General features: G+C 41.3%; 1 protein-coding gene and 1 long non-coding RNA gene across 3 annotated transcripts in view; one reads left to right on the forward strand and one right to left on the reverse strand.

Annotated features, from left to right (window-relative positions):
- Window positions 1–14,732, reverse strand: part of LOC138947078 (NK-tumor recognition protein-like) — a 44,162-nt gene extending 29,430 nt beyond the window's left edge. For both annotated transcript variants that reach the window (XM_070318516.1, XM_070318515.1), the window contains exons 1-6: window positions 14,701–14,732; window positions 8,785–8,852; window positions 6,552–6,626; window positions 2,608–2,715; window positions 1,752–1,796; window positions 1,054–1,141 (exon numbers count right to left, since the gene is read on the reverse strand). In XM_070318516.1, the coding sequence (XP_070174617.1) occupies window positions 1,054–1,141; window positions 1,752–1,796; window positions 2,608–2,715; window positions 6,552–6,626; window positions 8,785–8,845 (377 nt within the window). In that variant the 5' untranslated portion in view covers window positions 8,846–8,852; window positions 14,701–14,732. The remainder of the gene's footprint in view (window positions 1–1,053; window positions 1,142–1,751; window positions 1,797–2,607; window positions 2,716–6,551; window positions 6,627–8,784; window positions 8,853–14,700) is intronic.
- Window positions 1–14,917, forward strand: part of LOC138947089 (uncharacterized) — a 71,270-nt gene that overhangs the window by 24,611 nt on the left and 31,742 nt on the right. The window contains exon 2 of the long non-coding RNA XR_011449543.1: window positions 7,992–8,306. This is a non-coding gene — a long non-coding RNA (uncharacterized lncRNA). The remainder of the gene's footprint in view (window positions 1–7,991; window positions 8,307–14,917) is intronic.

A 14,917-nucleotide genomic window follows, 5' to 3' on the forward strand; every position in this document is an offset into this window, starting at 1 on the left:
ATCCATTACCAACAGTTCTCTAAATGTAATTGTAATGTTGAAAACCACTTAACTTCTAACACAGAAGTAAACCAGCCAAATGACATGGGACGTGTGAAATATTTCATCCATTACCAACAGTTCTCTAAATGTAATTGTAATGTTGAAAACCACTTAACTTCTAACACAGAAGTAAACCAGCCAAATGACATGGGACGTGTGAAATATTTCATCCATTACCAACAGTTCTCTAAATGTAATTGTAATGTTGAAAACCACTTAACTTCTAACACAGATGTAAACCAGCAAAATAACACGGGACGTGTGAAATATTCTATCCATTACTAACTGTTTCAACCAGTTGCATCATTTAATACACAGTCTCTGCCTGTGAACACTTCATACCCACAAAGACATCTTACAGTGGGACATTGTGACATGGATTACTCATGAGTAATTACGTTGATATGATTATGAGGTCATGCACACTGACTAGCAATACTCTGAAAGATTACGCCGTCGATCAAATTGACCAGTCACTACATCTAGCTGATTGTTACAACCAAAATGTTACAAGAGTAAGAAAACTCGGGGAAAAAAACTTGTGAACAACGTTGCCACCCTGCTTTTCACAAGTTTCTGCTCAACATAACCCTTAATAGTAAAAGTTATTTGGATGCCAAGAGAGTGTGCCTAACAGCTACTTCAATCATTTAACTGCAAAACAACTAGATCCTAATCTCGACATAATTACGCTGAAATAAACTGTGCGTGCACCTACCAACACAGTATCACACACCAGACAAACTACTAAAGGAGTACAGATAATGGTATTATATAAAACATAAACCATGGTGATTGAAAACAACACCACAGACATCCCTTGATTCAATTTCTCTTTCAACTCATTACTAGCAACACAATGAATCTATAATTTTTTACTTCAAATAGAATTTTTTGCTACATTTTCACTGCACGCACACAGCTGCAGGGATGTCTGTTAGTATCACAACTCGCAACATCCTGAAAGGCTCGCGGTAATAAATGTTTGAGGCTGAAGCAGGTAATACTCACATGAAGAACTGCGAACCGTTGGTATCCTTTCCACGATTTGCCATTGAAAGAAGAAACTCCTTTTCATGTTTGAATTTGAAATTTTCATCTGAAAATTGACAAAAAGTAAATCAATCATAAGCAAAAAGGAAGAATTATCAAAACAAAACAAGCTGTAGGCACCAGGAAAGTTGATCAAACCAGATTTATATTCTTACAAAAAATAGCTGAGGGTGAAATGACCCGAACAGTTTGGGCACATTTATGAAATGTTTATAAGTAAACCTTGGAGTCCTCTTTCCCCACGAAATAATAGCCTTTTTAAGTTTTCCGCCATCTGCAAGAAGTTTTGGCACTCTGCCATGCTGCCGGTGCCAAGCGACAAATTCCTGCGTACCCAACGAAAACACCTATAGAGCAATCTCCTGAAAACAAATGTCACATGGGCTATCTGATTCTTAACACCAGCTTGCAACATTGTGATAGACAAGAGACAGACATAGACACACAGGTACAGTGGAACCCCCCTTTTAAGACCCCCCAATTTAAGACTCCCTCCCTTTTAAGACTGTGTTTCCTTAGACTTTCTATCCATAACCTCTGTATATGGACCCCATTTTAAGACTCCCTCCTTTTTAAGACCTGATTTTTTCCGATTTTCTGAAAAGGGGGTTCTACTGTACATCTCCAGGCATACAGGTACATATGCACACACTTACCTGGGAAGTTCCCTCCATAAATGGACTCTCCCCCTGTACCATCACCTGCAAGAGAAGACAAATGGTTAAGACTCAAAGAATCACAAAAACACAGCATTAGAGAAGACCTAAAACTAAAAGAAACACATCTGTAGCGAACTCTCATCACCTGTTGCTATGGGTTACTCTGTACTCCTTGCAGACCTGTTTACCCCAAAAACTTGACAAGAGTAATGGTCAAGTGAAAAAATTGTAATCTGATGACCAAAATAGTAACCCAGTGGTTACAAACGCCAACACAAACCTAATTTGAAGCACATTTGAAAATCATAGTCTGAACTCAAATGAAGTATTTTTTTCCCAACATCTCCAAAAAATAGTAATAAATTACTCCAAAATAGTAAAGGTAAACAGGTCTGACCTTGTCTTCGTCAAATATTTCGCTTTCGATAGTAGCCATGGCTACTGAATAACTGGTACATGGACAAATGTTTGAAGATGGATGTGGGTTTTCCAAGCCATGTTATAATTAATGACTGAGAGAATGAGAGAATGAGAACCTGACAAATGTCCACTGTAGAAAGTTCTAAACAGCATGAACACAAATTCAGTATTAGCAACGATTAGTTATTTGCAATATATTACTCATTGTAGATCAACAAATTACGCACTGATCGGAAAAGGTCTATGTTTCAGACCTGGGAACCCCTGTTTTTCATGCGTACAAAATACGGTGAAATCGTATTGGTTCCCAGGTCTGATGGTTCTTACCATATGAACAGAAAAATATTTACACCTGAATAATTCAGTTTGACTTTACATACTGTGGGATAAACTCACGTCACAAACAAGTCTACAAATGATTTCCCCTCCTTACCTTTTGTAAAGTCGCCACCCTGGATCATAAAATCCTTGACGATTCGGTGAAAGGGGGCGCCTTTGAAATGGAGGGTTGCTCCTGTCTTTTCGCTGGTGCCTTTCTCACCTGAAACCAACAAGAAAGTCAGGTAAGACAAACATACATAAAACATGCAGCGTTTTCTGTCTCCTCTTCTGACAATTCCAGACTCTCCTAGCTACAGAAATCGCACGACAAAAGTGCTCAAAAAAGATGAGCCATAACAGACCCTTGTGATGCACATTCATGTGCCTTCTGCCAGGTGCATGGGTGAAACCTAGGGAAAAAACATCTTGACTGAAAATTCTGAGGCAGGGGTCCAGGGGCCGTCAAGACACTGCTGGGGTATGGGGGGTCCAGACCGAAAACGATTTTTGGCATTTTAAAGGTGATTTTGTTGCCTCTCCTGGGTTCTAAAAAACCAAAAATGTGGCACTTTTATGCCTGTCTAAAACAGTAACAGTAAAACCACAGACTGTAATCAGACTGCAAAAAACGGAAATCCATCAATTGACGGACTAATGTCACCCATGCAGGTGACAAAACTACTGTTCCCCTCAGGCTTTATTAAAGAAAAGATATCATGCTGGTAGCGCGACTCCCGCATATGTACGGGTTACTTCCCTTCCTCTGTCAGTGCGGCTCCCGCACAGGTACGGGAAAAGCTAGTGATGTCATTCTCGAACTTAAAAATAGCATGCCCACTTTGAATATTGACCCACAAGCCAGCCAATCCGCTTCTTGGATACATAAATGGCCTCCACATCGCAGGAAACCCGCTTTTTCATTGGTTTAGAAGGTAAAAGACAGCGTTTTCCCAATAGTTTTCTGCGGTTCCTACCAGAGACAAGCGAGCGCTAAAATGGCGAGACTACCTGATCATCAAGAGTTTCTAGAGCTGTTTTTTGACAGTGACAGCGACGAAGAGTTTATGGGATTTGGTGAAGAGGATTTAGTTGGCAATCCTGACAACGATGAGGAAGGTGTCATGCACTTTCCAATCGATAATTGGGAGGAAGGTGACCGAGTACCCGCGGAACTCAGATTCACTGGCGAACCTGGACCGACCGTCGATCGTGACGAACTGAGGAGAAAAACTCCAGCTGAGGTGTTTGATTTGTTCATCACTGAGGATGATTACAAGTCGATAGCTGAAGAAACGAATCGATATGCGGCAAATTATCTCGCCACTGCCCAGCTGAAGGAGCACTCGAGATTTCGTTCCTGGGTGCAGACAACATGGCAGGAAATGAAAGTGTTTGTTGCCATGACTATTGCGATGGGGCTCGTTGGTCAACTCGACTTTTCAGAGTACTGGACAACAGGCGAAGTCACGGAGACACCCTTCTTCAGAAATATTATGACCCGCGACAGAGCTTATTTACTCATGAGTTTTGTTCATCTTGCCAACAACCAAAACATCATTCGTCGCGGACTACCTGGCCACAACCCCCTCTTCAAACTGGGGACGCTCTACACTAACCTGATAGCCCGATTCGCCACCCTGTACACCCCACATCGACAGCTGTCACTTGATGAGGGAATGGTGCCATGGAGGGGTCACCTTTCCTTTAGAGTCTACTACCCTGACAAACCAAAAAAGTATGGGATCAAAGCCTACATGGTGTGTGACGCAACCAACGGCTATTGTGTGAAGTTCAAGCTGTACACAGGTAAATCAACCACACCTGTGTCAACGAATGGAGCAACCTATGATCTTGTTATGCATATGTTGGGGGGGTATTTTGGGCAAGGATATGTTTTGTACATGGACAATTACTACAGCAGTCCCATATTGTATTGGGATTTGTGGCTTTCCGGTGTGGGGGCTTCGGGGACACTTCGTGCCAACAGAAAAGGTGTCCCCCAGGTTGTCAAGGACAAGAAAATGAAGGAGAAGGGGGAGACCTTTACAGTGCACAATGCCAACATGATGTTGATGAAATACAACGACAGGAAAGTAGTACATCTCCTATCAACAGTGGACAATGCCAACATGATGTTGATGAAATACAACGACAGGAAAGTAGTACATCTCCTATCAACAGTGCACAATGCCAACATGATGTTGATGAAATACAACGACAGGAAAGTAGTACATCTCCTATCAACAGTGCACAATGCCAACATGATGTTGATGAAATACAACGACAGGAAAGTAGTACATCTCCTATCAACAGTGGACAATGCCAACATGATGTTGATGAAATACAAGGACAGGAAAGTAGTACATCTCCTATCAACAGTGCACAATGCCAACATGATGTTGATGAAATACAAGGACAGGAAAGTAGTACATCTCCTATCAACAGTGCACAATGCCAACATGATGTTGATGAAATACAAGGACAGGAAAGTAGTACATCTCCTATCAACAGTGCACAATGCCAACATGATGTTGATGAAATACAAGGACAGGAAAGTAGTACATCTCCTATCAACAGTGGACACATCAGCCCAAAAAGCGACCGGCAAAACTGATCCAAGAACCAACACTCCAATCACAAAGCCAGAAGTGGTCGTAAACTACAACTCCCACATGGGCGGCGTTGATCGTAGTGATCAAATGGTCAGCTACGCGACCTTCAACTTTCGTACATTGAAGTGGTGGAAGCGTGTAATTTTCCATGTCATCAGTTTGTCAGTATTGAACTCTTACTTGATGTACAAAGACAGCACTAGAGATCAACCCCCGTTGTTACACGGACAGTTCCGGAAGAAACTTGTTCAGGGCATGATCAAATCTGTCCGACCTGAGGACGTACCTGGCATGAATGGACGGAAAAGACCTGGACGGCCATCTGCGGACAACATCATCAGACTTCAGGCAAGGGGCCACATGCCAGAGAAAATGGTGGGAACCGGGAGGAAAGACAGGATTGCTAGGGCGTGTGTAGTTTGTGAGCCAGCAGAGAGGAGCAGAGTTCAGCCGGGACAGAAGAGGAAGAGGTGTGGCAGGGAGTCTACCTACCAGTGTGACACCTGCAGACAAACTCTTTGTGTCACTCCCTGTTTCAAGATCTACCACTCTTTCACAGACTATCAAAAGAAGTATCTGGAGTGGAAAGATGCTCAGGAAGCTCCTCAGGAGTAAGTGATAGTCTGTCATCATCTTACCTGGCAGACTTACCTGTGCTATACCTGGAATTTGGTGACACTTGACACTGATTATGACTGAAAACAATTTGTGCATTGTGTGTGCTAAATTGTAAGGACATAATGTGTGTACAACTTTATTGTGGGTCATATGTGGAGAACATTTTCACAACTGGTGTGGAAAAACTTACCTGGACTTACCTGCTGATTCATGAGGACAAAACAGTGAAAAAAAAGGACTCAATGACTGTCACAGTGTGTTGTGTTGTTCCCTTCATCAAGATGTGTTCTCATCATGCATATTGTGTTTTTTGCTGAATACAATTCAAGAAAAGTGAGTACTGTTTTCATTTTGTTGTTGTTTGTTTACAATATTTTGTTTATTTTCCGTTGTTTACTAAATGCAGAATCCAGATTTTATACAAACATGCACATCAACTTGTAGAGCAGAGTCTCCTCTTTCCAATGATATATAACATTAGTAGAAACAGATAAGAATGGGGATGCTAGAAAGCATGTCTCCACACCACCCAACCTCAGACATGCTGAGTCTGGAATAAACCCAGCCAATGGCACTGAAACAAAGGCAGAGTAATAGGGCGCTAGAAGGGTTAAAACTAAAGGCAATTTACACATAAAAGATAAGAAAATGTCGGGAACGAAAGAGGGAGAATTAAACGAACAAGAAAGAGAGACAGACAAAGAGAGCGAGAAAGGGAATGTTCAAATAGGAAGAAGCAGGTGACAATGAAACAGCGAGATTGAGAGAGAGCATCAGCAGAGACTTGTCATTATCTTCAAAACACAGAAAGGATACTACATCTCACCTGTGCATAACGCTCTGAAGTTTTCACAGGTCCTGGGGCACTCATCGGAATAGAGCTCAAAGATTACCCGCCCCACTGCAAACACACAATGCACATGATCAAAGCAACAACTGAAAGTAAATTAACTTACTGCAAGAATGTGACAGTGAAGTCAATCCCAGTCAGACTTTATTACTCTTAGTTCTAGTGATCTACACAGATGTGTACACTGGAACCCCCCCTATTAAGACATACCAGTTTAAGACATACCAGTTTAAGACATACCAGTTTAAGACATACCCGTTTAAGACAATAAATTTACCTCTATTTTAAGACCTTATTTTCTGATTTGTGGAGGTCTCAAAAGGGGGTTTCCACTGTACTTATATACAGCTGTGCTCTCGTACCTGCCATGAGAGGTCCCTCTGAGGAGAGGACACATCCTGTTGCCCCTTTTTTTATAACCCTGACCAGAATAAACCTGCCACAACAGGCCACCAGCTTCTTCTGCGTTCGTGGGCTGAAACTCCCACGTACACGTGTTTTTTGCACGAGTGGAATTTTACGTGTATGACCATTATTACCCCGCCATTTAGGCAGCCATACGCTGTTTTTGGAGGAAGCATGCTGGGTATTTTCGTGTTTCTATAACCCACCGAACTCTGACATGGATTACAGGATCTTTTTCGTGCGCACTTGGTCTTGTGCTTGCGTGTACACACGGGGGGTGTTCGGACACCGAGGAGAGTCTGCACACAAAGTTGACTCTGAGAAATAAATCTCTCGCCGAACATGGGGACGAACTCACGCTGACAGCGGCCAACTGGATACAAATCCAGCACGCTACCGACTGAGCTACATCCCCGCCCCACAGCAATGTATGGACATGTTGGGCTGGTCCTGAGGCTGTCCTTTGTCTTATTGCAGGCACCACTGTACATGACACTGACAGAATGCCCTCCATTTTGGTAAAACCTTGATCATCACCCAGAAATGTTTTGATGAATGAATTAATTTCAATCCACTAGAGGCTTATTATTTATTAAAATTATTTCACTAAAAAATCCCACTGTGCATAAAGCACCCTGGCTTTTCTTTCTGTCTTTCTTTCTGTCTTTCTTTCTGTCTTTCTTTCTTTCTTTCTTTCTTTCTTTCTTTCTTTCTTTCTTTCTTTCTTTCTTTCTTTCTTTCTTTCTGTCTTTCTTTCTTTATTTGGTGTTTAACGTCGTTTTGAACCACGAAGGTTATATCACGACGGGGAAAGGGGGGAGATGGGATAGAGCCACTTGTCAATTGTTTCTTGTTCACAAAAGCACTAATCAAAAATTTGCTCCAGGGGCTTGCAACATAGTACAATATATTACCTTACTGGGAGAATGCAAGTTTCCAGTACAAAGGACTTAACATTTCTTACATCTTTCTTTCTTTATTTGGTGTTTAACATCGTTTTCAACCACAAAGGTTATATCGCGACGGGGAAAGGGGGGAGATGGGATAGAGCCACTTGTCAATTGTTTCTTGTTCACAAAAGCACTAATCAAAAATTTGCTCCAGGGGCTTGCAACGTAGTACAATATATGACCTTACTGGGAGAATGCAAGTTTCCAGTACAAAGGACTTAACATTTCTTACATACTGCTTGACTAAAATCTTTACAAAAATATTCTATATACAAGAAACACTTAACAAGGGTAAAAGAAGAAACAGAATCCGTTAGTCGCCTCTTACGACATGCTGGGGAGCATCGGGTAAATTCTTCCCCCTAACCCGCGGGGGGTCCTGGCTATTCAGTTTTGGTATGTAATCAAGCAACAAATAATGGTCTTATCCAAAGTAATTTGTAAAAGACTGGCCAGATCTGAGCAGCTTTCAGTTTCACCAAACGAGTGTGCCTTTAATCATTAAAGCATGTCCTGGGTAGGGATGTCACCCAGGTTTATTTATTCGTGTCACCTTTCCTCAACTGTGAAAAAGTTCAGCAGCTAGAGAGAAATACAGGCAAAGTTATTAAACATTTTGATTTGTAAGCTTTGACATTTCGCTGACAGCAAATGCCAAAATACATCACTGCCTAGAGGTGACAGATCGGACTTTTTTTTAATTTGAAACCGACAGTTTTGCATTTCACCAGGCACTGTATCTGTAGCAGATGTTTCGCTACAACAAACTTCACTATTTCGTTCTTATACTCCTACTGTAAAACTGGTAATTGTATGCTAATTCAGTACAAAATTGATTAATAGTAATAGTGTACCTGATTGTTCTGCGATGCTTATATCGAAGAAACATCGGGGACGGAATACTGTCACTGACATCTTGATTCTGAAAGAGAGAAAAAAGAACTATCAGGTGAAAGAAACTTTTTAAAAATCAACACATTCCTACTCTGCTATAAATATTAATTTCAACTTTTATTACGAACAGGAGAGCGTTAAACTTTAGCAATATACTTTTTATATAGTTGTCAAGCATCACCTCTCCCTGTTTCATGAAACATGCAAAGTGTTACTGCGTGATCTTCAAAGGTTATTGTAACCACATGCACAGTTTCACATCAATGGTGTTGTCCATATGAAAGCTAGAGGAGTTTTTGGCTCACGTCAGTGTAGCCTATGCGATGATAAACTTTGTCTGTCTGTGCGTGTGTGTGTGTGTGATAGAAACTTTAACATTTCTGAGTCTATGGATAAAGCTCGCATAAGAAGATTACGTCTCGGTCAAAAGTGTTTGACGTGTGTGATAGAAACTATTTGAAGACGTCACATTATGACGTAAGAGGGTTAGACGTCACGCAAAGGAATTACTGAAAGTCTCGGTCATTGTTATTGTGAGCGGGCTGAGACTAGTTGGCAGATCCAGTGTCTCGCTTTCTTGCACAGTTTCACCTATGCTTACTGTGTGTGTGTGTGTGACGGAGTGATTGAGTTTGTGTTACTGTTTGTCGATTTCTTACGTGAGCCTTGAAGGCTTCACCTCTTGTTATGTAGGTAGTGTCTCGTTCAAAGCCAATCATAGAAAATAACTTGGTTGCAGGGGAGAGAATACAGAACAAAATATGCGAAGTGCTAAAGATTAAGCAGCAATCAAGCTCAACAAGATTCCCATTAACCTGTGATTTCAATTATGTTGTTTTTGTAGCATACCACAGAGCCTGATATGCTCGTCAGCCCTGAAAGTCTAAACAATTGTGCACTAGCCAAAGGCTGGTGATTCTGAAAATGTACTAGCCAGAGAGCAAACTTGACTAGCCAAACCAAGAATTTGTTTCAGCAACTTTAATTCGCATTTGAGAGTAGATGAACATATATACATCTTTCTACTCGCCATGGCGAGTAAAATACTCGCCACTTTCAGGCCTGCTGGTGTAGATTCATGAAGTCCCTGACCCCCCCCCCCCCCCCCCCTCCCTTTTTAAAACATTTATCGAACATTGATTGAAAACTTTTACACTAGAACATGTCTTCTTCTTTGTCTTCCGAGTCATGAACTGGGTCCTTTTGAACGTTTTAAGTTCAGCCGGTGGAGTTTTAAGTAGAGCTGGATAAAAATGGGTCTGTGGGTGGCCCAGGCTCAGTAAAAGTTTAAAACTACGGACTGGCTATATACGCACTCGGAGTGTATACAGGATCTTGTATACACTCTGGCGTTAACTTCTGGTCGCGAAGCGATTTTGCCATTCGACACCACTTTGCGATAGGAACGCAGAGCAGTTGATTATAATAGTACAAAGAAACAAAAACAATCTGATGCTGCACAGCCTTTGCTGTAATGTAGATTACATTCTCGGGGTGTACTTATAAGACCAGACACTGAACCGCATCACTCGGAGTTGGAGCGTCAGGAACGCTTCACTTTCGATTCATGGTATCAAAGTACGCTGGGAACAAACACAGACAAAAACAAACAGGAAACTGATGCTTCACGGCAGTTTATTGTCGGAGTTTGGAACACACTTGGAGTCTGTATCGACCTAGAAACGGTTGTATACTATCTGCATGGGTAACGCCGACAGAATCCAAAACTTTGGTTTAGTTCCGGCGGAATGTACATTATTTGCCAACCCTTGACACTCCGTAAAAGAAATAGAGGAGGTCCACACGTAAGACTGATTTATCATTGGCTCATCAATTTATACTTCCTAACGACTTGTTATGGGGCATTTCATTGGCTATGTAGATTTGTAAGAGCTTTTCATTGTCCGAATGTATACAGACCCATCGATCCTGTATACTCGGGTACATGACATAAGCTCGAACGACAAATGCTCAAACGACAAATGCTCGAACGACAAAACCTCGAATGGACAAAAGCTCGACGCGACATAAGCTCGAACGACACAAGCTCGACCGGACAAATGTGTTTCTTGTTCACAAAAGCACTGATCAAACAAGAAGAGCAAACGCTCGATCGAGTCACTTTCGCAGTTCTGAATATTATATGAGGCATCAGATGGACAGGAAGAAATTGCTATTCACAACACAATGAGTCACGTTCACATAAAATTTGAGCCCGGTCACTTTTATAGTTTCCGAGAAAAGCCCAACGTTAAGTTGTGTGTTGCCGAACAGAAAAGGCTAGTTATCTCCCTTGTTTTTCTGATAACGTTCGTAAAAGGCTACAGATGTAAATACTTTGATGTAAAGAATAATCCTACAAAGTTTCAATCACATCCGATGAACTTTGTCAAAGATATAAAATGTCTAATTTTTCCTTTGACGCTGACCTGTGACCTTGAAAAAGGTCAAAGGTCAACGAAACCATCGTTAAAGTGTAGAGGTCATTGGAGGTCACGACTAAACAAAATATGAGCCCGATCGCTTTGATAGTTTCCGAGAAAAGTCCAACGTTAAGGTGGTGTCTACGGACGGCCGGCCGGCCGGACAGACTAACACTGACCGATTACATAGTCACTTTTTCTCAAGTGACTCAAAAAGTAAGATCTTCAAAGAGAGGAAGTCTTCAACTGGGGAGTCTTTAAAGGGGGGTTTCCACTGTACAACATATTGGAATAGCACATACTGGTATACGGTTACATCATATTTATAACATAAAGCTCTTGAAAATTATTGGTACAAAGGGTTACAGAGGAGATGTCACATGCAGAGAAGAAAGAAATAAGCTTTAGTCAATAGATCTGTACGAAGTTATGTCTTGCAGGGGGAAAAAAGAAGGAAAAGGTTACAACCACCACGCAACAAAAAGCTGAAGCAAAAGCATGCAAGCGTACAACCCTGTTACTTTAAGAGAGAGAGAGAGAAACTGAAAAAGACTAACGTTTTCATGCTTACTTATTTACTTACCGTACTTTCCGGGTGACAAGGCGCTTCGTTATCTAAGACGCACCCCCTTCTTTTAAAAAAAAATTGTAATCCAGTCACCCATTGGACGCAGGGGGCCGATAGGGCGCACCAAAATTGAACAAGAAGAGCAAACGCTCGATCGAGTCACTTTCGCAGTTCTGAATATTATATGAGGCATCAGATGGACAGGAAGAAATTGCTATTCACAACACAATGAGTCACGTTCACATAAAATTTGAGCCCGGTCACTTTTATAGTTTCCGAGAAAAGCCCAACGTTAAGTTGTGTGTTGCCGAACAGAAAAGGCTAGTTATCTCCCTTGTTTTTCTGATAACGTTCGTAAAAGGCTACAGATGTAAATACTTTGATGTAAAGAATAATCCTACAAAGTTTCAATCACATCCGATGAACTTTGTCAAAGATATAAAATGTCTAATTTTTCCTTTGACACTGACCTGTGACCTTGAAAAAGGTCAAAGGTCAACGAAACCATCGTTAAAGTGTAGAGGTCATTGGAGGTCACGACTAAACAAAATATGAGCCCGATCGCTTTGATAGTTTCCGAGAAAAGTCCAACGTTAAGGTAATTTTTCATTTGACGCTGACCTGTGACCTTGAAAAAGGTCAAAGGTCAACGAAACCATCGTTAAAGTGTAGAGGTCATTGGAGGTCACGACTAAACAAAATATGAGCCCGATCGCTTTGATAGTTTCCGAGAAAAGTCCAACGTTAAGGTGGTGTCTACGGACGGACGGCCGGCCGGACAGACTAACACTGACCGATTACATAGAGTCACTTTTTCTCAAGTGACTCAAAAATTGCTCCAGGGGCTTGCAACGTAGTACAATATATGACCTTACTGGGAGAATGCAAGTTTCCAGTACAAAGGACTTAACATTTCTTACATACTGCTTGACTTTACAAACATTGACTATATTCTATACAAGAAACATTTAACAAGGGTAAAAGGAGAAACAGAATCCGTTAGTCGCCTCTTACGACATGCTGGGGAGCATCGGGTAAATTCTTAACAAGCAACAACGCGTTAAGCGATATCAAACAATTTGTCGCTCGAAACTAAAATAAGTACACTAAAAAACAGCCATATATGATGTCATATAAACAGTTTTGACATCGCTCTACACAAGATTAGCAACATGTGTGTGTGTCATCGTTCGAGCTTTTGTCGCATCGAGCATTTGTCCGGTCGAGCTTGTGTCGTTCGAGCTTTTGTCGCGTCGAGCTTTTGTCGTTCGAGCTTATGTTGGACCACAGGCGGAAGGTATCGTTCACTGGACCACTACTTTCATAGAAAGACTACAAGGTATGACACTGAACTTCGAGTCGTCTGTGTTCTTGGAGTCGCTTCCTGCGGAAATTTTTTTTGTTCAAGACGGTTTGCCTCTTCCTACAGTCTGTGTGAGGTCAAATAAATACAGTTGAATGATTGTTTTAACTGTATGTACCTTTAATTTTCAGCTGCCGTCCGCTGCAGGTTGTTTTTAACCATCATTTGGACGAATGTTCGTTTGCGAACCGCGATACTGTAGTTGGTAAGAAATCATGCATCCCGCACCGAATATGCATACCAGTGCTCATTGGTCTAAAACATATATGTAAATATTGCAGCAAAGGGAAGCTACCCACGGGAGTTTCATTTTAGAGGTTTGGCATAACAACGGAATAACAGTAACCGTGAACGGAAGCGATGCAGACGATTTCAGTCGACCAATGAAAATAATCATCGAATATCCGGTTATTATATAACCAATGATCGCATCGGACTACTATCTCCTCGGACATACGACGATCATCATTCGCACAGGATCTGAGTGGTATGCCGTTGACAGACACGTTTGGTCGCACAAAATACGGTTTAACAAGAGGCGAAGCCATCAAGGCTCACGTAAGAAATCGACAAACAGTAACACAAACTCAATCACTCCGTCACACACACACATACACAGAGAGAAAGAGCATAGGTGAAACTGTGCAAGAAAGCGAGACACTAGATCTAGATCTGTCTGTCTGCATGTAGCCTACTTACTGGGACACGACTGCCAACTAGTCTCGGCCCGCTCAAAATAATAATGACCGAGACTGTCAGTACTTCCTTCGCGTGACGTCTAACCCTCTTACGTCATAATGTGACGTCAATGTAATGTGACGTCTTCAAATGTTAGAGTTTCTACCACAGACATACACACGCACAGACGCACGCACAGACAGACAAAGTTACGATCGCATAGGCTACACTTACGTGAGCCAAAAACATGCAGCTAAATAGAAAAGGTACAGATAGTTAGAACATTCATTTATCACGGCATTTGTAAAGTTACAAAGATTCTTGACATTGGCAATTATTTTTTGCATAATTTTTTCTGAAGTTAGTGGAGCACGACTCGAAGCTGAGTGACATACCTTGTAGTCTTTCTATGAAAGTAGTGATCCAGTGAACGATACCTTCCGCCTGTGGTAGGACACCGGTATACTAGGAATGCACATAGCTTTTTGCCTTAAAAACTATACACACAGTTCAGTGGCAATCAGTGTTCCACGCGGATGGACATGGCATGTAATATCTTAATAACGTGATCACAAACTTTACTACATCTACATCATCAAGAAATGCGTTCAGTTCCAGCGCCTGTGAGCGTGTGTGTAACTGTAACGTGAAATGGCCTTGATCATTGATGAGTCAATGTAGCCGGTACATGATAAAATTCTATTTTTTACAAGTATACAGCAACGTTCGTAAATTTATTGCAGCAGACAACTTTGTCAGTTGACTTGCTTTTAAAATCAGTACGTTTATTCCACGAAAAACACCTGGATTAACACCGAAATTTGAAATAACTTAGAAACATTACCTAAATCCACACTGCTTACTGCGTACCGGAAGTGGAACTCGCATAGACGGTTCCAATTTGCAACTAGGAAAGGGATGTTCACTTTTCAAGCAGAATCATTTACACATTTTTGAGAAGTAGAACATAAACAGACTGACTAAAACACAACCATATATTCCTAAAACTGTTTTTTAATCAAAATAGTTGATACTTTCAAAATATTTGCCTTTTCTTTCTA

This window comes from Littorina saxatilis, linkage group LG14, assembly GCF_037325665.1.
Source record: "Littorina saxatilis isolate snail1 linkage group LG14, US_GU_Lsax_2.0, whole genome shotgun sequence".
Taxonomy (NCBI): domain Eukaryota; kingdom Metazoa; phylum Mollusca; class Gastropoda; order Littorinimorpha; family Littorinidae; genus Littorina; species Littorina saxatilis.